This window comes from Dermochelys coriacea, chromosome 28, assembly GCF_009764565.3.
Source record: "Dermochelys coriacea isolate rDerCor1 chromosome 28, rDerCor1.pri.v4, whole genome shotgun sequence".
NCBI classification, from domain to species: Eukaryota; Metazoa; Chordata; order Testudines; family Dermochelyidae; genus Dermochelys; species Dermochelys coriacea.
Window position 1 is genome coordinate 2,208,522 of NC_050095.1, and position 26,019 is coordinate 2,234,540.

At 60.4% G+C, this 26,019-nt stretch overlaps 1 protein-coding gene and 1 non-coding gene across 5 annotated transcripts; both read left to right on the forward strand.

The window, feature by feature from the left end:
* The first annotated feature begins 426 nt into the window (after positions 1-426).
* On the forward strand, positions 427-553 carry LOC119849451. The gene has a single exon (XR_005290498.1). It is a non-coding gene; the product is annotated as a U8 small nucleolar RNA (small nucleolar RNA).
* A 1,861-nt stretch (positions 554-2,414) lies between these two features.
* Positions 2,415-19,646, forward strand: AURKB (aurora kinase B). 4 transcript variants are annotated; one of them, XM_038386265.2, is made up of 9 exons: positions 2,415-2,551; positions 13,605-13,656; positions 14,683-14,833; positions 15,256-15,319; positions 15,931-16,122; positions 16,788-16,926; positions 17,758-17,906; positions 17,987-18,161; positions 19,065-19,646. In XM_038386265.2, the coding sequence occupies exons 2-9, from the start codon at positions 13,606-13,608 to the stop codon at positions 19,239-19,241; spliced, it is 1,098 nt and encodes a 365-aa protein (XP_038242193.1). In that variant the 5' UTR covers positions 2,415-2,551; position 13,605; the 3' UTR covers positions 19,242-19,646. The 4 variants fall into 4 exon arrangements, with proteins under 4 accessions (XP_038242193.1, XP_038242194.1, XP_038242192.1 ...); XM_038386266.2 differs by lacking the exon at positions 2,415-2,551 and adding an exon at positions 3,371-3,485; XM_038386264.2 differs by lacking the exon at positions 2,415-2,551 and adding an exon at positions 3,818-3,981.
* Positions 19,647-26,019: the final 6,373 nt, after the last annotated feature.

Genomic DNA, 26,019 nt, shown 5'->3' on the forward strand with positions numbered 1-26,019 from the left:
ACTGTCAGTTCACACGCACACGGGACGGGGGGGACTGTCAGTTCACACGCACACGGGACGGGGGGGACTGTCAGTTCACACGCACACATCCTCTTGCCTGACTTTTTTGGTAGCTACGGTCAGAGCCCTGACCCCGCTATTACGAAAAGCCCAATGCCCCTCTTTCCTGAGGCATACGGTCGCTACCGACTGGCGGCATATGCAAATCTGCTCCGCGGGGCATTGTGGGAGGAAAGAGAACGGAGCCGGTAACGCGCGGACTTTCGCCAGGCGGGGCCTCCGACCCACTCCCCGCGGGCGGGCGGGAGGGGAGCGGGCGGGAGGGCGACGGGAGGGGAGGTGTCTCCCGGGGTGGGGTGCGGCGCTCACCCTGAGCGGCAGAGCGCTGGGCGGACGGTGGGTCCCGGCGGCGGGGCAGGCTCGGTATCGTCAGTGAGGTACATCCTTACCTGTTCCCCGCCGGGGGCAGCACGTGATGATCGGAGAGCGCATGAGACGTGATTAGAGTCTCCGCGGCCGCGGTCTGCAACGCCGCGGCCCGCTCCTGTCTGATCCCTCCTGGCGGGGGCGCTGCTGGGACGGGGGCCTGCGCGGGTCCTCCGAGCGGCTGCGGGCGGCCCTCGGGCGGCTAGTTTAGGGGCGCGGCGCGTTGTTGTAGGGCGGGGAAGCTGTGGGGGTCCCTGTGGTTGTAGCGTGACAGGCGTGCACTGCGGGGGGGGGGCAACACTGCAATGTGTCAGGCGCGCTCTGCTTCTGTGCACGGGGGGGAACACTGCAATGTGACTGGCACGCTCTGCTTCTGTGCACTGGAGGGGGCAACACTGCAATGTGACAGGCACGCTCTGCTTCTGTGCACTGGGGGGGGAACACTGCAATGTGACAGGCACGCTCTGCTTCTGTGCACTGGGGGGGGAAACACTGCAATGTGACAGGCACTCTCTGCTCCTGTGCACTGGGGGGGGGAAACACTGCAATGTGACAGGCACGCTCTGCTTCTGTGCACTGGAGGGGGCAACACTGCAATGTGACAGGCACGCTCTACTCGTGTGCACTGCGGGGGGGCAGCACTGCAATGTGACAGGCACGCTCTGCTTCTGTGCACTGGGGGGGGCAACACTGCAATATGACAGGCATGCTCTGCTCCTGTGCACTAGCGGGGGGGCAACACTGCAATGTGACAGGCACGCTCTGCTCCTGTGCACTGGAGGGGGCAACACTGCAACGTGACAGGCACGCTCTCCTTCTGTGCACTAGTGGGGGGGCAACACTGTAATGTTACAGGCACGCGCTGCTCTTTGCACTAGCGGGGGGCAACACTGTAATGTTACAGGCACGCGCTGCTCTTTGCACTAGCGGGGGGCAGTACTGCAACGAGACAGGCACAATCTATTCCCTTAAAAACAAGGAGTCCGGTGGCACTTTAAAGACTAACAGATTTATTTGAGCATAAGTTTTCGTGAGTAAAAACTTCACTTCTTCAGATGCATGGAGTGAAAATTACAGATACAGACATAAATATACTGACACATTAAGAGAAGGGAGTTACCTCTATTCCCTTGTAATAGCACGGGGGGGTGGGGGGTGGAACAAAGTTACAGTCACAATTGATTCCTTTGCACTAACGGGGGACAGCACTGTAACATTACAGTCAGAATCAATTCCCTTGAAATAGAGGTGGGGTCGGGGGGAGACAAAGTTACAGTCAGAGTCAATTCCTTTGCAACAACAGCAGACAACATAATGTTACACTCACAACCCTTGCAATAGGTGGGGACATTGTAACACTACAGTCAATCTACCTGCTTGTAATAGCAGGGGACAATGTTGTAACGTTACTGTCACAACCTATCCTGTTGCAATAACATTACAATCACAGTCTATCCCCGTGCAAACGTTATCACGGTACAGTCACAATCTAGCCTCCTGCCGTAGTGGGGGACCATGTTACCATCACCCTCTGTCACGTGCAAGAGGCGAATGACATTTGCGGCGTCAGTATAAGCCACCGGAGATGTGAATAACATGATAGGCGTGTTTGCAGCGTTGGTGTCGCCATGTTAGTCCCTGGGAGACGAGCGGGGTAGAAAGACGGGGGGAGTTTCAGTTGGGGGCTGGCTGGGGACGAGGAGTGAAGTGCAGACGGGGTTGTCTGGCTCACTGCCCCCCAAAATGGACCCGGCTGAGGGGTCCTGTTCTCTGCACCTACAAGCTCCGTGTTAGACCGTGTTCCTGTCGTCTAATAAACCTTCTGTGTTACTGGCTGGCTGAGAGTCCCGTCTGACTGCGGAGTTGGGGGCAGGACCCTCTGGCCCCCACAGGACCTGCCTGGGCGGACTTCGCTGTGGGAAGCGCACGGAGGGGCAGAGGAGGCTGGATGCTCCGAGGTCAGACCCAGGAAGGGGGACGCCGGGTGAGCTGTGTGTCCTGCTGACAGGCTGCTCCCAGAAAGGAGACTCCCCAGGGTCCTGCCTGGCTTCGAAGGCAGCAGCTCCAGAGCGTCGCCCGGGGACTCCGGGACAGAGCGTCCTTCACTCCCTTCGCACAACACACGGTGAGCCGGGGGGCACCAGTTGCAAACCAAGCACGTGATTAACCTGTGGAACTCCTTGCCACTGGATGTGGGCGAAAGCCAGAATCCATAGGTCCAGCTGCCGGCTATGAGCCAAGCCGGCCAGGGACTCAGCCCCATGCTCCAGCTGCCCCTAGGACCCCCGCCTCTGAGCCCAGCCCCCCACCGCCCTGGGGCCAGGGTGAAGGGCTTCCAGAGGGGCGGGACCAGCTTCATCCTTGCTGCTCTGATTGGCTGGGGGTGGGGTGGTTGCAACAGCTCTTCCCTGGGATTGGCTGGACCCAGCCCTCTCTCTTGCTTGTGATTGGCTGAGGGTTGCCCCCCTTCCCTCTGATTGGCCGGGTGCTTCAACAGCTCTTCACTGTGATTGGTCGGCTCCTTCCTTTTCTCTTGCTCCCCTATGATTGGCTGGACGCTCGCCCATCTGTTCCCGGCGCTTGGCTGAGGCGGAGGGGGGGAATCTCCTCACCCCTGATTGGCTGGGCGCCTCCCCTGCCCCGCCCTCCACTAGATGGCTACCCTTCCCGCTTCTGTGATTGGCTGGGCTCTGCCTCTTCTTCTCTCGTGATTGGCTGGTCGCCGCGTTCTCTTCCCGGGCAGAAGCCAAACCCCTCACAAAATGGAGGAGGGGGCGCCAAGCCTCCCTTCTCTGATTGGCCGCGGTACGGAGTGATTGACAGAGGCCTCCGTTTTTTTCTGTTTAATCCTAACGGCGCCGGCGCGAGCCCTGTCCGCTCCCTAGTGACGTTGCAACAGACGCGAGTGCAGCAGCGGCGCGAGACTCCCCGACTCAGGACCCCCGCGTCGGTCGCGCGAGCCTACTCAGACCATGTGTTCGCCGGGGAGGGGATAGGGGGCTGGCAGAGCCAATGAGGGGACGGTCAGGCCCGGACAGCCAATAGCGAACGAGCTGAAGGTGACGAGCGTGCTGTACCAACCAATCAGAGGGCACAGTCCCAGATGGAGCGGAGAAAGGCGCGGCGGCCAATGGGTTGGAGGGGCGGGCTCGGTCGCCAATGGGAAGTCTGAGGGGGAGGGGTCGGCCGGAGTTATCTTCCAATGGCAGGGCAGAGGGCGGGGACCGGCAGGGAGAGGCGGACACTCGGGGGCGGGGTCGGTCGGGCGCGGTGGCTAATAGCAGGGAGGTGGGCGGAGTCTTTCGGATGCGGCGGCCAATGGGGGGGGGGGGGGGGGGGGGGCCGGCTGACTCTAGCCCCGCCTTCCGCTTTCCTGCCTGCCCAATGAGCCGCCAGGAGCGTTTTTGAACCGCGAGCTCCGGCCCCTGATTGGCCGGTTCGCACCTGGCTGGGCGCCGCCGGTCTCCGCGATTGGCTGGTGCCCGCAGAGCGCGCGGCCTGTCAGCGCCCGCCGGAGGCCGGCTCGCCAGAGCGAGGGGAGCGTGCGAGCCCGGGGTAGGTAGCGCCGGGGCGCTGCGGGGGGTTATGGGTCGGGGGGCTGGAGGAGCTGGGGGGTTCTGGGGATGGGGGGGGCTGGAGGAGCTGGGGGGTTCTGGGGATGTGGGGGGCTGGAGGAGCTGGGGGGTTATGGGGATGTGGGGGGCTGGAGGAGCTGGGGGGTTCTGGGGATGGGGACTGAGGGGTTATGGGGATGTGCGGGGCTAGAGGAGCTGGGGGGTTCTGGAGATGGGGACTGAGGGTTATGGGGATGTGGGGGGCTGGAGGAGCTGGGGGGTATGGGATGTGGGGGCTGGAGGAGCTGGGGGTTCTGGGGATGGGGACTGAGGGGTATGGGGATGTGGGGGGCTGGAGGAGCTGGGGGGTTATGGGGATGTGGGGGGCTGGAGGAGCTGGGGGCCTGGAGGAGCTGGGGGGTTATGGGGATGTGGGGGGGCTGGAGGAGCTGGGGGGTTCTGGAGATGGGGACTGAAGGGTTATGGGGATGTGCGGGGCTAGAGGAGCTGGGGGGTTCTGGAGATGGGGACTGAGGGGTTATGGGGATGTGGGGGGCTGGAGGAGCTGGGGGGGTTATGGGGATGTGGGGGGTAGGAGGAGCGGGGGATTGTGGGGAAGTGGCAGGATTATGGGGGCTTGGTGGGAGGTACACCAGGCCCTTCCAGTTTCACGTCCTCCCTTAGGTCGGGGGTGGTCGATAGCACTCGCATGCTGCATGTGGGAAGGTTTATGCGGTCTGTGCCCTTTTGCCACCTCAAAACCCCCGGGGGTCAAACTGGGATTGGGTCTTCTCCCAGCGCTCCAGTCTGGAGGGCTGCAATTCCGCTCTCTTGGTTAAGAGCCCCCATCTTGACCTGGGCCACATACTGTTCACTTACAGAACTAGCATGGAGACATCCCTTTCTCAACAACCTTGTCTCCCCAACGGGCTGGCCAAACACAGCCACTTGGTTACAGGACTGTTTAACTTTCTTAACAGCTTTCACTCCATCTGAGACCTTCTCAGAGCTATCCACACTGGATCCTTCAACAGGAAAGTCAGAGGCTTCAGTCACAACAGAAAATTTCTGGCTGTTAGGAACTGAAACTTTCTTGATTAAAAAGAAAAGGAGTACTTGTGGCACCTTAGAGACTAACAAATTTATTAGAGCATAAGCTTTCGTGAGCTACAGCTCACTTCATCGGATGCATTTGCTCACGAAAGCTTATGCTCTAATAAATTTGTTAGTCTCTAAGGTGCCACAAGTACTCCTTTTCTTTTTGCGAATACAGACTAACACGGCTGCTACTCTGAAACCTTTCTTGATTAAATCACTTTCCCACCCTTCAGTTGCAGTAAACTGCTTGCAAAGACTCCATGAGGATTCCTTTCCCTAGGGGCTTTTCTATGCAACAATTCACCCTTCACAGAAATTCTGCCCTTACCCTCTTCACCTAGGGCTTGCTCTAGAGAAACACTTTCCTGAGCAACAACAGACTCTTTCTGGGTCTCACTTACATCCAGAATCACCTCTGGCCCATCAGGTGGATTCCTACACAATCCCCCTTCAGGCAAACTTGCAGACTCCCTAGATAAAAGGTTAGAAGCCTTCTCCTTCCCTTTGCCGCACACAAGTTCAGGAATCTTTTCCTTCTTGCTACAAGTTTCCACACCATCAGTCAGTGTAACAATCAAATCACCTTTCTGCTCTCCTTGTGCCCTGGCTAGGATCTCACCCTGATTACACAGAGTGCTACACCCTTTCCCAACAACACACTAGCAACAGGGAAAATACAAGCACCAGAATTGTCTGGGCCCTGGGATTTTACATAGACACTGACTGGATGCGACCTAGTTACAGCGCCATTCTCCCGAGCAGACACAAACTTAGGACCATTCCCTTCCTGGGCTTTAGCTGAATCCAGAACCAACTCTGAGACAACTGCACTATCCTCAACCAACACAGGCTGAAAGGCCCCTTCTGTCTGCTCCACAGACAGAGAAGAGTCGGAGACGCTTTCTCCTTTACCAGACACGCAGCTTGGGATCTCGTTCCCCTGGTCCCAGCACACAGGGCTGTTCACAGACAACTGCTTGGAGACCGGGATAGCTCCCTCCATACGCAAGTCAATACCCCTGACAGACACAGGCACTTTTCCTTCACTGTCACACTTCTCCATCCAGGTAACAGGTAAGGTCCAGGACACTCATCTTCCACTCTCCTCGCCTTCCCACACTGCTGACTAGACAGAGCCATCAGCTCACAAGGCTGCCTAGGCTCATCCAAACATTCATAGAATATCAGGGTTGGACGGGCTCTCAGGAGATCATATAGTCCAACCCCATGCTCAAAGCAGGACCAATCCCCAACTAAATCATCCCAGCCGGGGCTTTGTCAAGCCTGACCTTAAAAACTTCTAAGGAAGGAGATTCCACCGCCTCCCTAGGTAACGCATTCCGGTGTTTCACCACCCTCCTCGTGAAAAAGTTTTTCCTAATATCCAACCTAGACCTCCCCCACTGCAACTTAAGACCATTTCTTCTTGTTCTGTCATATGCTACCACTGAGAACAGTTTAGGTCCATCCTCTTTGGAACCCCCCTTCAGGTAGTTGAAAGCAGCTATCAAATCCCCCCTCATTCTTCTCTTCCGCAGACTAAACAATCCCAATTCCCTCAGCCTCTCCTCATAAGTCATGTGCCCCAGCCCCCTAATCATTTTTGTTGCCCTCCGCTGGACTCTTTCCAATTTTTCCACATCCTTCTTGTAGTGTGGGGCCCAAAATTGGACACAGTACTCCAGATGAGGCCTCACCAATGTCGAATAGAGGGGAACGATCACGTCCCTCAATCTGCTGGCAATGCCCCTACTTATACATCCCAAAATGCCATTGGCCTTCTTGGCAACAAGGGCACACTGTTGACTCGTATCCAGCTTCTCGTCCACTGTAACCCCTAGGTCCTTTTCTGCAGAACTGCTGCCGAGCCATTCGGTCCCTAGTCTGTAGTGGTGCATGGGATTCTTCCATCCTAAATGCAGGACTCTGCACTTGTCCTTGTTGAACCTCATCAGATTTCTTTTGGCCCAATCCTCTAATTTGTCTAGGGCCCTCTGTATCCTATCTCTACCCTCCAGCATATCTACCCCTCCTCCCAGTTCAATGTCATCTGTGAACTTGCTGAGGGTGCAATTCACACCATCCTCCAGATCATTAATGAAGATATTGAACAAAACTGGCCCGAGGACCAACCCTTGGGGCACTCTGCTTGATACCGGCTGCCAACTAGATGTGGAGCCATTCATCACTACCCGTTGAGCCCGACAATCTAGCCAGCTTTCTATCCACCTTATAGTCCATTCATCCAGCCCATACTACTTTGACTTGCTGTCAAGAATACTGTGGGAGACCGTGTCAAAAGCTTTGCTAAAGTCAAGGAACACCACGTCCACTGCTTTTCCCTCATCCACAGAGCCAGTTATCTCGTCATAGAAGGTAATTAGATTAGTCAGGCATGACTTGCCCTTGGTGAATCCATGCTGACTGTTCCTGATCACTTTCCTCTCCTCTAAGTGCTTTAGAATTGATTCCTTGAGGACCTGCTCCATGATTTTTCCAGGGACTGAGGTGAGGCTGACTGTCCTGTAGTTCCCATGATCCTCCTTCTTCCCTTTTTTAAAGATGGGCACTACATTAGCCTTTTTCCAGTCGCACGGGACTTCCCCCGATCGCCATGAGTTTTCAAAGATAATGGCCAATGGGTCTGCAATCACATCCGCCAACTCCTTTAGCTCTCTTGGATGCAGCGCATCCGGCCCCCTGGACTTGTGCTCATCCAGCTTTTCCAAATAGTCCCGAACCGCTTCTTTCTCCACAGAGGGCTGGTCACCTCCTCACCCTACTGTGCTGCCCAGTGCAGTAGTCTGGGAGCTGACTTTGTTCGTGAAGACAGAGGCAAAAAAAGCATTGAGTACGTTAGCTTTTTCCACATCCCCTGTCACTAGCTTGCCTCCCTCATTCAGCAAGGGGCCCACCCTTTTCTTGACTTTCTTCTTGTTGCTAACATACCTGAAGAAACCCTTTTTGTTATTCTTAACATCTCTTGCTAGCTACAACTCCAGGTGTGATTTGGCCTTCCTGATTTCGCTCCTGCATGCCCGAGCAATATTTTTATACTCTTCCCTGGTCATTTGTCCAATCTTCCACTTCTTGTAAGCTTCTTTTTTGTGTTTAAGATCAGCAAGGATTTCACAGTTAAGCCAAGCTGGTCACCTGCCATATTTGCTATTCTTTCTACACATCGGGATGGTTTGCCCCTGTAACCTCAATAAGGATTCTTTAAAATACAGCCAGCTCTCCTGGATTCCTTTCCCCCTCATGTTGTTCTCCCAGAGGATCCTGCCCATCAGTTCCCTGAGGGAGTCAAAGTCTGCTTTTCTGAAGTCCAGGGTCCGTATTCTGCTGCTCTCCTTTCTTCCTTGCGTCAGGATCCTGAACTCGACCATCTCATGGTCACTGCCTCCCAGGTTCCCATCCACTTTTGCTTCCCCTACTAATTCTGCCCCTAGTTGGTTCCTCCAGCACTTGCACCTGGAAATTGTCCCCTACACTTTCCAAAAACTTCCTGGATTGTCTGTGCACCGCTGTATTGCTCTCCCAGCAGATATCAGGGTGATTGAAGAGAGAACCAGGGCCTGTGATCTAGTAACTTCCTTGAGTTGCCGGAAGAAAGCCTGGTCCACCTCATCCCCCTAGTCCGGTGGTCTATAGCAGATTCCCACCACGACATCACTCTTGTTGCTCACACTTCTAAACTTCTAATCCAGAGACTCTAAGGTTTTGCTGCAGTTTCATACTGGAGCACTGAGCAGTCATACTGCTCTCTTACATACAATGCAACTCTCCCACCTTTTCTGCCCTGCCTGTCCTTCCTGAACAGTTTATATCCATCCATGACAGTACTCCAGTCATGTGAGTTATCCCACCAAGTCTCTGTTATTCCAGAGTTATTTCCTTACGAAGCACCTTGCCACTCCCAAGAGATAACCTGCCCTGCCTGTGTCTCCCTGCACTCAGCTGGGGTCTCAGCTCCCACTGTGCTCAGTGCTGCCCTTGCTGTCCCAGTGGGGGTAGGCAGCAAGCTCGCTACTTTCCTCACTGCATCAGATCCAGTGTGAGCCACCTAAGCCCCCTCTCCGGTGTGCAGGGGGGCGGGGAGCATCTCTCTGTCCCAGGATCTCGCCACCCAAGAAATGTCTCCCCATTGACCATCATCTTCCGCTCCAACTGGGGAGGGGCTTGACCCCAGGAAACACCACACAGACATATAGGTTGGGGTCAGGAGTGGGAGCCTGTTCACCTCCCCACCCATCTGGCTGACGGAGTCTATGGCCTTGGGACCCAGCAAGGGAGCTAGACACCGGGGCTTTTCCGCAGGGTCCCCCTGGTTCAAATCTCCAGCCTGCTCAAAGGCAGTGAGGGGGCATCCACATCCCCCCCCCCTTAACCAGGGGCAGCAATTTAGCCTCAAGGTTCCCTGCGGAACTGGCACCCCGGGGTCTAGCCCCACTCACCCCTGGGAGGTCCCCTCTGCCTCTCCGCTCCACCATCGCCAGTTCATGCTGCTGCTGCTTCCGCAGCTCTTTCTCGGGCTCTCGCTGTCTCTCACGGTCCTCTCGCTCTCTTGGACTCAGCTCCAATCCCGTACGTCTCCGATCCCCCGATGGGGAACTGGATCGTGAAGACCCCCGTCTGGTCGGGGACAGGAGTCTTGGGGATGCCTGGCTACCGCTCCAGCTGCTCCCAGATCCTGCTGTAGCCCCATTTGGGTCCGGAATCTGCTCCTCAGAGCGATCCTCCTCCTCCAGCTGCACGATTAACTGTGCCTTGGTGAACTTTCCAATGCCCAACCCTCTCTTTTTGCTCAGGGTGACAATGTCCTTCTTAAGGAGATGGTGACAGGCCCTCACTCCGCTGTTCCCAGGTTGTTGTGGACTCACAGGCCTGTGTGCTCTCAGCTCCCCACGGTTTCCAGGGAGAACCCCTCGTGTGCCAGCCCTTCTCCAGGTCACCACCTCTTTGCCAGGGTTGAGCTGCAGACTCGTCCGCCCCTTGGACCGCTCGCTGCAATCCCCAGGGGGACCCTGTTACTGCAAAAGTCCTTCTCTCTCCCAGGGCCAAGCCGCAGGCTCCTCCGCCCCTGAGACTGCTCACCGCAGTCCCCAGGGGGAACCCCATTACTGCACAGTCCTTCTTGCTGGTCACACGCTCCCAGGGGTTAACCGCCCCCCGAAACCACTCCTCTCTAAGCCTTCAGCATGCCTGGTCCTCATCAATCCCCCTTTGTTTTACTGCTCCCCAGTCACTTACTGCAGGAAGCGCCATCCATGGGGTGCAGTACATCCCACCTCTGCCACCAGTTGTCACGGAGTCCCTGGGCGATGCTCTGGAACTATTCCCTACAAAGCCAGGCAGGACTCTGGGGAGTTTCCTTTCTGGGAGCAGACTGTCTGCAGGACACACAGCTCACCCGGCGTCCACCTTCCTGGGTCTGACCTCAGAGCATCCAGCCTCCCCTGCCCCTCCGTGTGCTTCCCACAGCGAGTCCACTAGGCGGGGTCCTGGGGGGGCCAGAGGGTCCTGCACCCCAGCTTTGCAGTCAGACGTGACTCTCAGCCAGCCAGTAACACAGAAGGTTTATTAGACGACAGGAACACGGTCTAACACGGAGCTTGTAGGTGCAGAGAACAGGACCCCTCAGCTGGATCCATTTTGGGGGCAGTGAGCCAGACAACCATGTCTGCACTTCACTCCATGTCCCCAGCCAGCCCCAAACTGACTCCCCCTCCAGTCCCTCCTCCTCTGGGCTTTGTCCCTTTCCGGGCCAGGAGGTCGCCTGATTCCTTTTTTCTCCAACCCTTTAGCTCTCACCTTGCAGGGGCGAAGAGCCCAGGTCATCAGTTGTCAGGAAACAGGGTGTCAGCCATTCTCTGTGTCCAGACCCCTGCACACACCTGCCCTCTAGGGCTCTGCAATGATCCCACCCCCTAGATACGCAAGAACTGCTTAGGGGAAACTGAGGCACCCCCATAATATTCAGAGAAAACATTAAGAACCCGCTTCCCCCCAGGCCAGGGCCCCATCTTTCCTTCCCTGCCACCCCACCTCCAGATTAGAGCAGGCTTTGAGGAAGAGTGGGGGGTTGTTAAGCGTTCCCGTGGGTTTCCAGCTGTTTTATCAATCTATTTCAATGATTCTTCTCAGCCAGAGAGAACGTCTCCTTTCTGGTAGAGTCACTGATGGACATTTTTTGGAAAATCTGAACGGTTTAAAGAAAAAAAGCACCACCCTATCTCTATTCCCCCCCCCCCCCCGGCTCTGCTTGATCTGGGCTGAGTTCTGTTATCCTCACCATGTAAAAAACCCCACTGCTGTCTGGGCAGGGGGAACTGGTAGAGGTTTTAACAAGACCCAAAATAACATACTGTGTGATTTGCTTTGCTAGCAAAATGCCAACAGGCCCCATGCATGCTGTGCAAAATGAAAACCTTTGCAGTTCTGTGAGGAAAGCTGCTGAGGGCCTGACTGTTGGCGTTGGTTATGCAGGCGAGATGCTTTTCACTATAAGCGAAGGAGTGAATTGAACCCAAACGCTTATTAGAGGCGCCCTGTTTCAGTTTGCTTATAACTAGGCTTGGACAGGTTAGATTTTTCTGGGTGAATGTTGATTTCACTGCACGCAATAAACTGACGAAAAATACTTCCATGCGTAACAATGGAAACTGACAGGCAAAGTAAGAAGAATGCTGCTTGAGAACTCATTAGTTTGATTTAAGGGTCTTTACTTTGTATTTTGGCACGTGATCTAGACATTCTGTGGTTTAACGATTGCAAAGCTTTCACTTTTTCAATCTGTCTGGTCGTTAAATAATTGATGCCTGCCAATTTCCTGCGAGGACTGTGGAAAATTTAAAATGGAAAAACATTTGGGGGGAAAATGCTTAAAACCATCATTTTGCACAGCTGGGATTTAAATATGCAAACGGTGGGGATGGGGAAAGTGCTTCAAAATAAATATCGATATTATCCATTGAAATTAAAAAAACAAACAAACAAACAAAAAACAACTTCTGCCAGGCCTACTTATAACTTTGGCAAACTTTTAACCGTTTGCACTGAAATGGTCCAGTCCAGGTCTTTGCCTCAGGCTGACTTTTGGGAGAAAATTTCAGCCAAAATGGCTCAGCCATTTCTGAGAAGGAAGATAGGAAAAAAATATGGCATTTTCCCCGTGTTAAATTCTTAGGACTTTCTTTGAGACGCTCCAGCGCGCCCGCCCCCCCCCCCCAAAGCTTTGGAGCAGGGACTTGAAATCTGGCGGGGATCACGGCCGTGGTGTCAGGGATGTGGCTTTTGCTGTTCCTGGGGAGTGGGATTCTGCCCTTGTCAGTGTCACAGAGTTCCCAGGAGACATTGGCCAAGTCACTTACACCAAATGCTTTCCAGACGTTCTTCCTCCCTTTCTGGGTGCCCAAAGTGAGCAGCCGGCCACATGCTTGCAGCTGGAGTCACGGGGAGCTGTGCTGTGAACACACCAGGCACTATGTGACACAACGTATTTCTGCCTCAGTGCCTCCGCTCTCCCTCTGTAAAATGGGAGAACAAGCCTTCAGCTGGCAGGGCCGGTAAGAGAAATCAAGGCATGGGAAGCGCTCGGCTCCCAGAAGGCCGAGCACTGGGGGAGCTGGAGCATTGCGTCTCCAGCACAGCTATGTCACTCCAACACCTGTCAAACAGCTGGGAGGAAAGACTTCTGTGTTAAAGTTCCCCTTCAGAATTGGGTGATCCTCAGTCCGCGTCTCTGGTCCTCCACAGAGACCTCCGGCAAACGCCAGGCCAGTGGAGTGGGGGCAGGGGAAGCTGAATTAGCTTATTTTGGGGGAGGAAATCGATTTTCCAGTCTTTGTCATAAAGGAGGGTTAATCATTCCCTCCCCAAATTGGTCCCCCGGGAGCAATTGTGTCTGTGCGTCAGGTCCCCTGGGGTGTGCTGACGTGGCTGATTCAAACAGCCGGTCTGTTTCCAGTGGGGTCCCACTGGGATCGGATCTATTTAACATCTTCCTCAGTGGCCTGGAAGAAAACAACAAATCGTCCCCCACTACAGCCTGGAGATGACCTGACAGCTGGGGGCATGGTGAATAACGAACAGGTCGGGTCACTGATACAGGGCACTCTGGATCGCTTGGTGACCTAGGTGCACGGGAAATACGTGCTTTAGTACAGCTAAACTCCAGAGGGACGTGGGTTAATTGGAGGGGGGTCAGAGAAGAGCCATAAGAATGATTCAAGGATTAGTAACCGGCCTGGGAGTGAGAGACGCCAGGAGATCGGCTAGTTTAGCAGGGGAAGGCTGGGCTAGTGGCTAGGGCACTGGGCTGGCACTTGACTCCCGACTCCCAGTGTGACCCTGAACCGCTCTGATCTCTTCTGTAAAGCGGGGATCCTCGTGTCCCGCGGGGATTTCCCCCCTCCTTCCCCGATCCAGGGCCCTTTGGCGATCAGGGTCTCCATGGGCAGCAGTCTCGGGTGGGGACTCCGGGCGACCACGGGCTGGTGCTGATGCTGTGTCTGCTTCTCCCCACAGAATGGCCTACAAGGAGAATGTGACCCCTGGTACCAGCATCAGCCTGGCCAAGGTGAGCTGAGCTTGCGGGCCTATGGTGGGAGGGATTCTGTTGTGCCAAGCACTGCACAAAACCCTCTTCCCCCTGCCCGAGATCAGAGCCCCCCACCCGGGCACTGCACAAAACCCTCTTCCCCCCCACCCGCCCGAGATCAGAGCCCCCGACCTGGGGACTGCACAAAACCCTCTTCCGCCCGAGATCGAGGCCCACCACCCCGGTGCCGCCGGGGACCCTTTCTCCCCCCGAGATCAGGGCACCGTGCGGACTCCCCTGCCCAAGATCAGGTGCCCCCCCATGCCAGGTGCTGAGCCAAAGTGAAAGCCCCCGCTCAGCGCCTTCAGTACCTAGCTAAGGTACAGGAGCAGCTGCCACAGACTAGTGATAAATAAGGAAAAGGACAGGGCCCTGATTCCGAGCGATCGAGTAAACTGGGCGCAAGCGACCGATGTGTGTTTAACGTGGCTAAGTGTAAATGGAGACGTCTAGGAACATCGGATGTGGGCCACACTTACAGGTTGGGGGAATCGGAGAAAGATTTGGAGGAGGAGGATGTGGATAATCAGCTGAACGTGAGCTCCCAGCACGACCCTGGTGTGTATAAACGGGAATCTCGAGTAGGAGCGCAGAGGTGACTTTACCTTTGGTTTTGGCCTTGGTGCGGCCACTGCTGGGATCCTGTGTTCACTTAGGGTGGATGCTGATAAATTGGAGAGGGGTCAGAGAAGAGCCCCGAGAACAATTAAAGGGGGAGAAAACCGGCTTTGGGGTGAGAGACGCCAGGAGCTTGATCTATTTCGCTTACCAAACAGAAGGTGAAGGGGTGAAGTCTCTAAATATCTACACGGGGAACCGATATTTGACAATGGGATTCTCCATCACTGACAATTTCCCACTCGAGATGGGCTGGTTTTCTAACAGATCTGTTCTAGGATTTCTTTTGAGGCCGGGTCCTGGAGAAACCCCTTCCGGCCTCCAGTGCCTGCCTGTAACCCTCGGCTTCTCTCTCTCTCTCTCTCCTCCCCCCCCTCCTCCCCGCAGTATGGGGTGCTGAGCGGGCCAGGCCCCCTGCGAGTCCCCCGGAAGGATCCCTACATGCCCAGTGGCACCCCTTCTGAGTCGCTGCTGGCGCAGAGAGCCATGGCCAGCACTAATAAGATTATCCTGAAGTCCTCCAGCATCCAGAAGTCAGGTAAGGAGGGGCAGGTTGGGGGTACACTCGGGGGCAGGGAGGATCTGTGCTTCCCCCCAACAGATCTGCTCAGGCTCAGCCAGGTGTTAATTCAGGGCAGTTTTGAGCCTGCATTAGACAGGAAGGCAGAGCAGGTGATCTTGGGGTCCTGTCTGGCCTTGGAATCTATGGGTCTAGGAGCTAGGAATGGGGGAGAAACACGGGGGGGAGATTTCCGACCGTCCAGTAGGGCCCATTCGATCAGCCAGCCCGACCTGGCTCGCCCAGGCCAGAGATGGTGGATGGGGCATTGCCCGCACTCTGACAGGACGTCGTTTAGCTCAGCTGGGAGCTGTGGGCAGCCCGCCGGGACCTGTCTTTGGGGAGGGTGGACATGGTGCAACGGGAAATGCTAGGATGTGACTCTCTCTCCCTCTCCGCAGCTGTCCCGGGCAGGGTGCCCGCCGAGCCCAGCTCCGGTCCCCAGGCGGCTCAGCCCACCCCACAGTGAGTGCCTCTGCGGGGGTGGGGGGCTGGGGTGGGGGGCCGAGGTGGCACTTTCCCTTAGAGAGCACTGAGATCTGGCTCCTGTGGAGGGGAGAGTGCTCGCTTTGGGGCTGCCCATCCTGGCTGACATCCCCCTCACCCCGATCCAGGTGGTTCCCTGGAGATCTGCTGTCTGGGCTAGGGAGATCTGGGGCCAGGGGAGGGGATTTGGAGTGGCCGGGCCCTGGGGAAGGGCTGCTGGGGGGAAGGGAGTTTCTGGGGCAGCCGGCCCCGGCTTGGGGGGCAGGTTTCTGAGGCGGCCACTCTCTGGTGGGAGAGGGGGATCTGGGGGCAGGGCTGCCCAGACGGGAGGGGGATGTGGGGCAACTGATATCCGGTGGAGGGATCTGGGGTGGCTGGGCCCTTTGCGGGGAGGGCTGCCCGGGAGGAGGGGAGGATTTGGGATGGCCAGGCCCTATGGGTGGGAGGGGGGGATCTGGGGTGGCCAGGCCCTGTGGGGGAAGGGCTGCGTGGGAGTGGGGCCCTGGGGGAGAGGGGGATCCGAGGGCGTGCAAATCCCTTGGCACCCCTTGTTCTGCACCCCCCGCGACTCTAACCCGGTCCCCCCCCAGGCGAGTCTTTACCATCAATGACTTTGAGATCGGGCGCCCGCTGGGCAAGGGCAAGTTCGGGAACGTGTACCTGGCCCGGGAGCGGGCGTCCCGGTTCATCGTGGCGCTCAAGGTGCTCTTCAAGTCGCAGATGGAGAAGGAGGGCGTGGAGCACCAGCTTCGGCGGGAGATCGAGATCCAGTCCCATCTCCAGTGGGTGGGGACGGGCGCGGGCGGGGGAGACTTGAAGTGGCTGGGCACGGAGCCCTGCCCACCGCAGCCCGGGGGGGGGCAGGGTCCTGGCTGGGGGCTCGACCCTGGGAAGGGATTAGTGGGGGGCCCCCGAAGCCTGGCATGGAGATAAGGGACCCAGGAGATCGGGAAGCAGAGCGGAGTGGGGGTGTCCCGGGCACAGCCCTGAAGCCGTGTATTGGACCAGTCTGGGGGGGCCGTCCTGCCCTGGGAGGGACCCACGGGGCACCCACACAACACCCCCCCCCCAGTAACCAATATCCCAGGCTGTGCATGTGCGGGTCTCTCTGGTGGGGGGGATCTGGGGCAGGGACAAGTGCTGGCCCCCCCCATTGGGAGGGGAGACCCCCCACCCCAGCTGCCCTGCCCCTTGGTGATCTGACCTCAGCCCTCCCAGAGCAGCCTCGTAGCTGGGATGCTGCAGGATCCAAAGGGTCCCGGGGCTTCTAAAAGGGGTGGGGGGTGCTAGCCCCTGGGAGGGGGGCTGACCCCGGGGTGGCGCCAGGGGCTGCTTTGCTGCAGGGGGCGGGGCGGGGGGCTCCCTAGGGGGTGCTGTGCTGCGGGGCGGGGGGCACTCTCTCCATGCTCAGGCCCGGCTCTGACTGCCCCCTGCCTTTGGCCCACAGACACCCCAACATCCTGCGCCTCTATAATTACTTCCATGACAAGAAGCGGGTCTACCTGATCCTGGAGTACGCGCCCCGCGGCGAGCTCTACAAGGAGCTGCAGAAATGCCGGCAGTTCAACGAGCAGAAGACCGCCACGGTGAGCGTGTGGGGGTCCAGCAGGCACAGCGCCCCCCAGGCCAGGGGCAAGGGCAGATGAGGGCGCCATTCCCAGCTCAGAGCATGTGGGCTGCAGACCCCTGTTAGATACAGGCCTGGCACGTGCCATCGCCACCTTGGCTGTGAGGGCAGCATGGTCTAGTGGGTAGATCTGGCTGGGAGTCAGGATGCCTGGGTTCTCTGCCAGGTTCTGAGAGGGGCGTGCGGTCTAATGGCTAGAGCAGGGGGGGCTGGGAGCCAGGAGTCCTGGGTTCTCTCCCCAGTTCTGGGAGGGGAGTGGGGGCTAGTGGATAGAGCCGGGACTCCTGGATTCTTTTCCTGGTGGGGGGAGTGGGGACTAGTGGCAGCTCTGCTCCTGGCCTCCTGGGTGCCCTTCTGCAAGTCACTTCCCCTCTCTGTTGCCTCAGTTTCCCAATCAGCAGACTTGCCCCAGCATGGCACTGGGGGATGCTGTGGGGCAGGGAGTGGGGCCGGGGGCTCAGCAAGGGGCGCTCTCCCCTGGCAGGCAGGGCTGGCCCCAGGGCGGCGCTAGGGGGCGTAGTGCTGTGGGGAGCAGAATATCGTTGAGCATTTTCCTGTACAGGCAGAGGAACTAAGTGATTTTTTTCCCCCCTAATGTTTATTTTTTAACCTGTGCGCCCCCGTTTTTCAGGGGCAGTAAGAAGGGGGCGGGTGGAAACAAGTGGATATTTTCCTTGTTTCAAAGGCCTCCCCCCCCCCGCCAGTGTGTTTTAAAAGCTTGGATTTCAGAGGGGAAATGGGGGGGTTTCGGCCGGCCCAGCCCCCTGACAGCCCGCGCTCTGCCCCACAGCTCATGGAGGAGCTCGCTGACGCGCTCATTTACTGCCATGCCAAGAAGGTGATTCACCGCGACATCAAGCCGGAGAACCTCCTCATGGGCCTCAAGGGCGAGCTCAAGATCGCCGACTTCGGCTGGTCCGTGCACGCGCCCTCGCTCAGGTGAGAGCCGGCCAGGGGCGGGGGGGGGATCCCTGCCCCATCCTCAGCGTGGCACTCACCCCGCACCGCTCCCCCCACAGACGGAGGACCATGTGTGGCACGCTGGATTACTTGCCCCCCGAGATGATCGAGGGCAAGACGCACGACGAGAAGGTGGATCTGTGGTGCATCGGGGTCTTGTGCTATGAGCTCCTGGTGGGGCAGCCGCCCTTCGAGAGCTCCACCCACACGGAGACATATCGCCGCATCACCAAGGTGAGGCGGGGCTGCGCCGCCCCAGAGCTGGCCGCACCTCGGGGTCCCTGAGTAACTAGCCTCCCCGCCCCATAGCTGGCCGCATCTCAGGGTCCCTGAGTAACCAGCCGCCCCGCCCCAGAGCTGGCCGCATCTCGGTGCCGGGCGAGGGGTCCCTGAGTAACCAGCCTCCCCGCCCCAGAGCTGGCTGCATCTCAGGGTCCCTGAGTAACCAGCCGCCCCGCCCCAGAGCTGGCCGCATCTCGGTGCCGGGTGAGGGGTCCCTGAGTAACCAGCCTCCCCGCCCCAGAGCTGGCTGCATCTCAGGGTCCCTGAGTAACCAGCCGCCCCGCCCCAGAGCTGGCCGCATCTCGGTGCTGGGCGAGGGGTCCCTGAGTAGCCAGCCGCCCCACCCCAGAGGTGGCCGCATCTTGGCGCCGGGTGAGGGGTCCTGAGTAACCAGCCGCCCTGCCTCAGAGCTGGCTACATCTCGGTGCCCGGCGAGGGGTCCCTGTCATCAGCCGCCCCCGCCCCAGAGAGATGTGGCAGAATAACTCATGGCACATTGTGGGGGGCCGCACAGGCAATCCCTCATCACCCTAAGGCTGATGCTGTGGGCTTTGGCTGCCAGGGGGCCACTACCCCTTTGGCATCCCTATGAGGGGTCCCCCAAGTCTGGGATAATCTGTGCTGTCTCCCCTCACACCTGGGCACCTCAGTCCTGAGCTCCAGGCTGAGCGCGTTACCCTAGCTCCAAGTGGGAAGACGGGCGCAAAGGAGCGTTCTCCCCTAGTTCCCACAGCAGAGAAGAGAACCCAGGAGTCCTGGCTTCCAGCCCCTCCTGCTCTAACCCCGAGACCCACTCCCTGAGTCGGGGCTCGACCCCAGGCGTCTGGGCTCTCTGACTCTGCGTGCCCCCGGCAGGTGGATCTGCAGTTCCCGCCGTTCATGTCGGAAGGCTCCCGGGACCTGATCTCCAAGCTGCTGCGCCATAACCCCGCGGAGCGGCTGCCGCTGCAGGCCGTGCTGGAGCACCCCTGGGTGAAGGCCCACTCCCGCCGGGTGCTGCCGCCCGTCTTCAACCCCGCCCCTGCCAACTAGCCCTGCCCCACGGCCTCTCTCATCCCTCTGCCAGGGGGGAATGGGGCCAGTCCCCGCCGCCTCCACCTGGCCTCCCTCGGTGCTGCCCCCCCTCGGCCGGTCCCGGGCAGGGGGCACGGGGCCGACACGCCCGCTCGGGCCTGTAAATAAAGGTGCACCTGCCAGTCCCTGGCCCTGGTGGGTTTCCCAGCTGGGGGACCCCCTCCCCAGTTGGCCCTTTTGCTGGCTGCCTTCCCAGCTGTTAGGCCCGCCCCCCTCAGGCCCAGAGGGGCAGCGGGTCCCTGCCCACCTCTCCTTTCCTGCCGGGGGCCGGAGGATGCCCCAGCACCGCCTGTTTTAAATGTCCCCGCGGGAGGCTGCGTGCCCCCCGCCCTCCTTTTAATAAAATTTGGACTTACTTTGCCATGGGGTCGTATTGCGTCTCTGTGTTGGGGGGGGGGGCAGAGAAAACGGTGTGGGGCAATGGGGGGCAGTTTGGGGCCCACAGAGCCGGGATCCCCTGTGGGGAGTGGGCGTATGGATCTGGTTCCGGGATGGGTGGGTGCTGGGGGGCGGAGAGTTCAGCAGGGGGCCCTCTCTCCTGGCAGGCAGGGCTGGCCCCAGGGGGGCACTAGTGGGTGCTGCAGGGCAGGGAGCGGGGCAGGGACACAGCAGGGGGCGCTCTCCCACACCATGCCCCCTGCCCTGAACTACAGCCAGTGCTGGGGCCCTCTCCCTGGGGCCCTTGGCTTCCTGGCCCCCCAGCCCTAGCAGGGACTCACCCACCAGACCGTGCCCCGTGCCGCTGCGTGCTGCCTTGGGGGGCAGACCTGGGGGCAGAGCCTCTTCTCACCCACCGCTTGCCCCATCTCCTCCCCCCAACCTCAGCCTCAGCTCGGGGTGGGGGGGATCCCTCTGGCCTCGCCTGTGTGTATGGGACTGACCCAGCCCCACGGCTACAGGGGGCCAGGCACCTCCTGCCCCCCCATCCCGGCATCTCACCTGTCCTGAGGGGGAGGAGGGGTAGAATAGGACTGACGAGGCCCTTTATCGGTCCCCTGTTGCCCCCTCCCTTTTTCTGCCCTCCCCCCCATTTGCTCCCATCTCCCTGGTCTCCCCCCCTTGTTGCCCCATGACCCTTTCTCACTCTGTCTGCCCCCAGCATTATCTGCCCCCACCCCCTTCATCTGCTCCCTCTTCTAGCCACCCTTCCTCTGTTACCTCCCCCTTCAGCTGCCCCCTTTCCTGCCCCTGCCCCCTTGCTGCCCCTCCTCTGTTACCTCCCCCTTCAGCTGCCCTCTTGCTGCCCCTCCTGTTACCTCCCCTTCATTTGCCCCCTTTCCTGCCCCTCCCCCTTCAGCTGCCCCCTTGCTGCCCCTCCTGTTACCTCCCCTTCATCTGCCCCCTTTCCTGCCCCTCCCCCTTCAGCTGCCCCCTTGCTGCCCCTCCTGTTACCTCCCCTTCATCTGCCCCCTTTCCTGCCCCTCCCCCTTCAGCTGCCCCCTTGCTGCCCCCTCTTCTATCCACCCTTCCTCTGTTACCTCCCCCTTTCCTGCCCCTCCCCCTTCAGCTGCCCCTGGTGCCTTCATCTGCCCCTGCGTGGCCCCGCCCCTCCCCATGTGGCCCCGCCCCCTCGTACGGCCCCGCCCCGCACTGATTGCAGCGGCCTCGTTCCAGCCGCTCCCTCCTGCCCCCCGCCCAGATGCCCGGATGCGCCAGCCCGGCCGCCATCTTCCCCGCTCGGCTCAGGGACCCGCGCCACTCGACGAGCGCCCGCCCCGCCGCAGACCCCGGCCCGCGCCGCCGCCGCTCCCGACATGTGAGTAGCCGCCGATGCAAGAAGGGGAGCAGCGTGCAATGGTCCCCGGGCTGCATCGCCTCGGGTGCATGCCAAAGCCGGGCTCCCCCCCGCCCCCGCAGGGAAAGGGGGCTCATCCACTCTCCCAATGGATGGGTGCAAGGAGATAAATAGCGTGCAGTGCTCGCTAGGCTGCATAAAGCGGGGTGCATGCAAGATCCGGGGTTCCCCCCCGTCCCCGCAGGGGATGGCAGTTTGTCCACCCTCGCAATGGATGAGCTCGGTAAAGCTAAGGCTGGGGTGTGCTCAATGCAAGGAGATAAATAGCGTGCAATGCTCTCCAGGCTGCATAAAGCGGGGTGCACGCAAGGTTCCCCTGTCAAGGGAAGGGGGCTCATCCACCCTCCCAATGGATGGGCTCAGTGAGGCAGGGTAGAGGCATCCTCAGGGCAAGGAGAAGAATAGGCTCTGGTGCGGGATGATGCCCGGGCTGCATCGCCCCGGGTGATTTCCTTGCCCGTTTCCCCATTTGGGGGGCTTATTCCCAAAAGCCAGGGGCCCCCGGGGCTGGGTGCAGCCGGGCAAGTGCAGGGACAGGACTAGGGGATCAATAGCAAGGAGATCGATAGCTTGCAATGCACCTCCGCTTGCATTAACCGCCCCCCCATGCATCAGCTAGCCGCAATCTTCCTGCCCCACCCGTGGGGGGGGGGGTCCGATCACACCCGTTGACACCCGCGCCAGCAAAGCCCGGTTGCACAGAAAGGACCGGAGTGCCCCTGGCTGCGTTCCCTGCCATGCACGAAGGAAAGTGGGTGCTAGGGGGCTGGGTTGGGGGACCCCTGCAAAGGGACAGAGGGAGGGTTGCATTGCTCCTCGGGGGTGGGGGCCAAGAGGCTGAAGAGAGAAGAATGGGGGGGAGGGACACAGGTCTATGGGGGGAGCCTGGGATGGGGGGGAAGAGGGAGATTGGGGGACAGGGGCTTGTCGGGGGGGGGCGACTGAGGGAGGGGGGCAGGAGCCTGGCATGGGAGGGTAGCTGGGGGAGCCTTGGATGGGGAGCAGAGGGGTATGGGGGGCAGAGGGGGAAGGGAATGGGGAGCAGGAGCCTGGGATGGGGAGCAGAGGGAGAGGAGGATGGGGAGCAGGAGCCTGGGATGGGGAGCAGAGGGTGAGAAGGATGGGGGGCAGGAGCCTGGGATGGGGAGCAGAGGGTGAGAAGGATGGGGGGCAGGAGCCTGGGATGGGGAGCAGAGGGAGAGGAGGATGGGGGGCAGGAGCCTGGGATGGGGAGCAGAGGGAGAGGAGGATGGGGGACAGGAGCCTGGGATGGGGAGCAGAGGGAGAGGAGGATGGGGGGCAGGAGCCTGGGATGGGGAGCAGAGGGAGAGGAGGATGGGGGGCAGGAGCCTGGGATGGGGAGCAGAGGGAGAGGAGGATGGGGGGCAGGAGCCTGGGATGGGGGGCCGAGGGAGAGGAGGATGGGGGGCAGGAGCCGCGGATGGGGAGCAGAGGAAGAGGGGAATGGGGGGCAGGAGCCTGGGATGGGGAGCAGGAGCATCACCCCATCTCTTCCCTCCTGCCCCAGCACACCCAGGCAGCTGAAATCCCTCCCCCCACCATGTCATGCAGGGGGGGCCCCCCACCCATCCGGGGATGCTGGGTTTAAAGGAGAGCCTCAGCCCAGCTGAATTTCTGTGCGGGTCCCCAATGCCCCCCACATAGATGGGGGCATCGGAGGCCCCGCCCAATATGGGGATCTGGAGCGGGGGGGGCTGCGTCCCCCATTTCTCCTGTCGGGTATTTTTAGCTCCGGCGGCAGGATGACGCTGAACATGGCTGCTCGTTGGCAGCCCGGCTCTCCCCCTGCACCCCCCCCCCACGTTGTGCTTTCCCGGGTGGGGGGGCAGCCCCCCCCATTCTCCAGCGCCCCGCAGCCTCCGATGTGGGGGCCGCATGGCCGGTTTAGCCCAGCCCCCCACTGGCTGGGATCGTTTCGGGGGGGTGTCGTTTTTTATTTTTAGAGGAGACTGAAAGGTCACAAAGAAACAGATGGAGAAGGGAGTGAGCTGGGTTGGGGGGGTAGGATGTGGGGCTGACTGGGGGATGGAGGGAGGACAGGACAGCAGTGAGGTGTGGGGGGGCGGGCTGGGGGATGGAGGGAGGACAGGGCAGGCGGTGGGGTTTGGGGGGGTAGGATCTGGGGCTGGGGTGGGAGGGATGGAGGACAGGGCAGCAGTTTGGGGGGGGATGTGAGGCTAGGGGGTGGGTTGGGGGTGGATGGAGGACAGGGCAGCAGTGGGGTGTGGGAGGGTAGGATGTGGGGCTGGAGGGCAGGTTGGGGGATGGATGGAGGACAGGACAGCAGTGGGGTGGGGGGGGTAGGCTGGGGGGCAGGTTGGGGGATGGAGGGAGGACAGGGCAGGTGGTGGGATTTGGGAGGGTAGGATGTGGGCCTGGGGGGTGGGAGGGATGGAGGACAGGGCAGTAGTATGGGGGGGATGTGGGGCTGGAGGGCAGGTTGGGGGGTGGATGGAGGACAGGGCAGCAGTGGGGCGTGGGGGTTGGGATGTGGGGCTGGCAGGGCCTTGGGTAGGTTGGAGGGGCATTGGGGCAGGACAAGGCTGTGATCCTACCCCTCCCCACATCAGACCCTCCCCCCCCACCCCGAGCTGGGGATAGAACCCAGGAGTCCTGGCTTCCAGCCCCAAACCCGCCAGCCCCCCTCTTCCCCCCACAAGCCAGGAGAAAACCCACGCGACGGGGGCCCTCCCTGGCCTGCAGTGGACGAGCAGCAGGGCTGCTGTGGGTCTTTGGCCATGTGAGGGGGGATGGGGGGCTGTGCCCGTTTTGGGGCCCCCGGGGAGCTGTGTGCATGTTGGGGGAGGGGGCTGGCCGATCTCACTGCCCCCCAAGCCCCTTCTCCAGCAGGGGCAGCTGCCTATCCCTCTCCCGATGACCTCAGCCCCCTACAGCCGGGGGTTGTCTGACGCTCTAGGGCCCCGGGGGGGTCTGCACATGCCCCCCAGGGACGCTCTAGGGCCCCGGGGGGTCTGCACTCGCATCTCTGTAGGTCGGTGTGTCGGGAGCTGGGGCTTTGCAACGCAACGAAAACCTTAGAACAGTATAAACCAGAGAGAATTTCCCTTCCACACGTGCTACGGAGGGCGGGGGCTGGGAGCCAGGACTCCTGGGTTCTTTCTCTGGCTCTGGGAGGGGAGTGGGGGTTAGTGGTTAGAGCGGGGGGGCCGGGAGCCAGGAGTCCTGGGTTCTCTCCCTGGCTCTGGGAAGGGAGTGGGGGCTAGTGGTTGGAGCGGGGGGGGCTGGGAGCCAGGACTCGTGGGTTCTCTCCCTGGCTCTGGGAGGGGCATGGGGGCTAGTGGTTGGAGCGGGGGGGGCTGGGAGCCAGGACTCCTGGGTTCTCTCCCTGGCTCTGGGAGGGGAGTGGGGGCTAATGGTTGGAGCGGGGGGGGGGGCTGGGAGCCAGGACTCCTGGGTTCTCTCCCTGGCTCTGGGAGGGGAGTCGGGGCTAGTGGTTAGAGCGGGGGGGGCTGGGAGCCAGGACTCCTGGGTTCTCTCCCTGGCTCTGGGAGGGGAGTTGGGGGCTAGAGGTTAGGGCAGGGGGGGAGCCAGGACTCCTGGGTTCTCTCCCTGGCTCTGGGAGGGGAGTTGGGGGCTAGAGGTTAGGGCGGGGGGGGGAGCCAGGACTCCTGGGTCTCTCCCTGGCTCTGGGAGGGGAGTGGGGGGCTAGTGGTTGGAGCGGGGGAGGGCTGGGAGCCCGGACTCCTGGGTTCTCTCCTGGCTCTGGGAGGGGAGTTGGGGGCTAGAGGTTAGGGCAGGGGGGAGCCAGGACTCCTGGGTTCTCTCCCTGGCTCTGGGAGGGGAGTTGGGGGCTAGAGGTTAGGGCGGGGGGGGGGAGCCAGGACTCCTGGGTTCTCTCCCTGGCTCTGGGAGGGGAGTGGGGGCTAGTGGTTGGAGCGGGGGGGCTGGGAGCCAGGACTCCTGGGTTCTCTCCCTGGCTCTGGGAGGGGAGTTGGGGGCTAGAGGTTAGGGCGGGGGGGGAGCCAGGACTCCTGGGTTCTCTCCCTGGCTCTGGGAGGGGAGTTGGGGGCTAGAGGTTAAAGCAGGGGGAGGCGGGAAGCCAGGACTCCTGGGTTCTCCCTCACCTCTGGGAGGGGAGTGGGGGCTAGCGGTTGGAGCGGGGGGGGGGCTGGGAGCCAGGACTCCTGGGTTCCGTTCCCGGCTCGGGGAGGGGGGCAGTAGGGGCTAGCGGTTGGAGCGGGGGGGGGGGCTGGGAGCCCGGACTCCTGGGTTCTCTCTGGCTCTGGGAGGGGAGTTGGGGGCTAGAGGTTAGGGCGGGGGGGGGAGCCAGGACTCCTGGGTTCTCTCCCTGGCTCTGGGAGGGGAGTTGGGGGCTAGAGGTTAGGGCGGGGGGGGAGCCAGGACTCCTGGGTTCACTCCTGGCTCCGGGAGGGGAGTGGGGGCTAGTGGTTGGAGCGGGGGGGGGCTGGGAGCCAGGACTCCTGGTTCTCTCCCTGGCTCTGGGAGGGAGTTGGGGGCTAGAGGTTAGAGCCGGGGGGGAGCCAGGACTCCTGGGTTCTCTCCCTGGCTCTGGGAGGGGAGTGGGGGCTAGTGGTTGGAGCGGGGGGGGCTGGGAGCCAGGACTCCTGGGTTCTCTCCCTGGCTCTGGGAGGGGAGTTGGGGGCTAGAGGTTAGGGCGGGGGGGGGAGCCAGGACTCCTGGGTTCTCTCCCTGGCTCTGGGAGGGGAGTGGGGGCTAGTGGTTGGAGCGGGGGGGGGCTGGGAGCCAGGACTCCTGGGTTCTCTCCCTGGCTCTGGGAGGGGAGTTGGGGGCTAGAGGTTAGAGCCGGGGGTGGCAGGGGGGGGGGAGCTGGGAGCCAACCTGGCTCACCCAGGCCAGAGAATCTCCCCCTGGCTGGAGCCAGTAACTTGAGTTTGGCTAAAGCGCTTCCCCGACAGGCCTCCCAGCCGGATCCGAGCC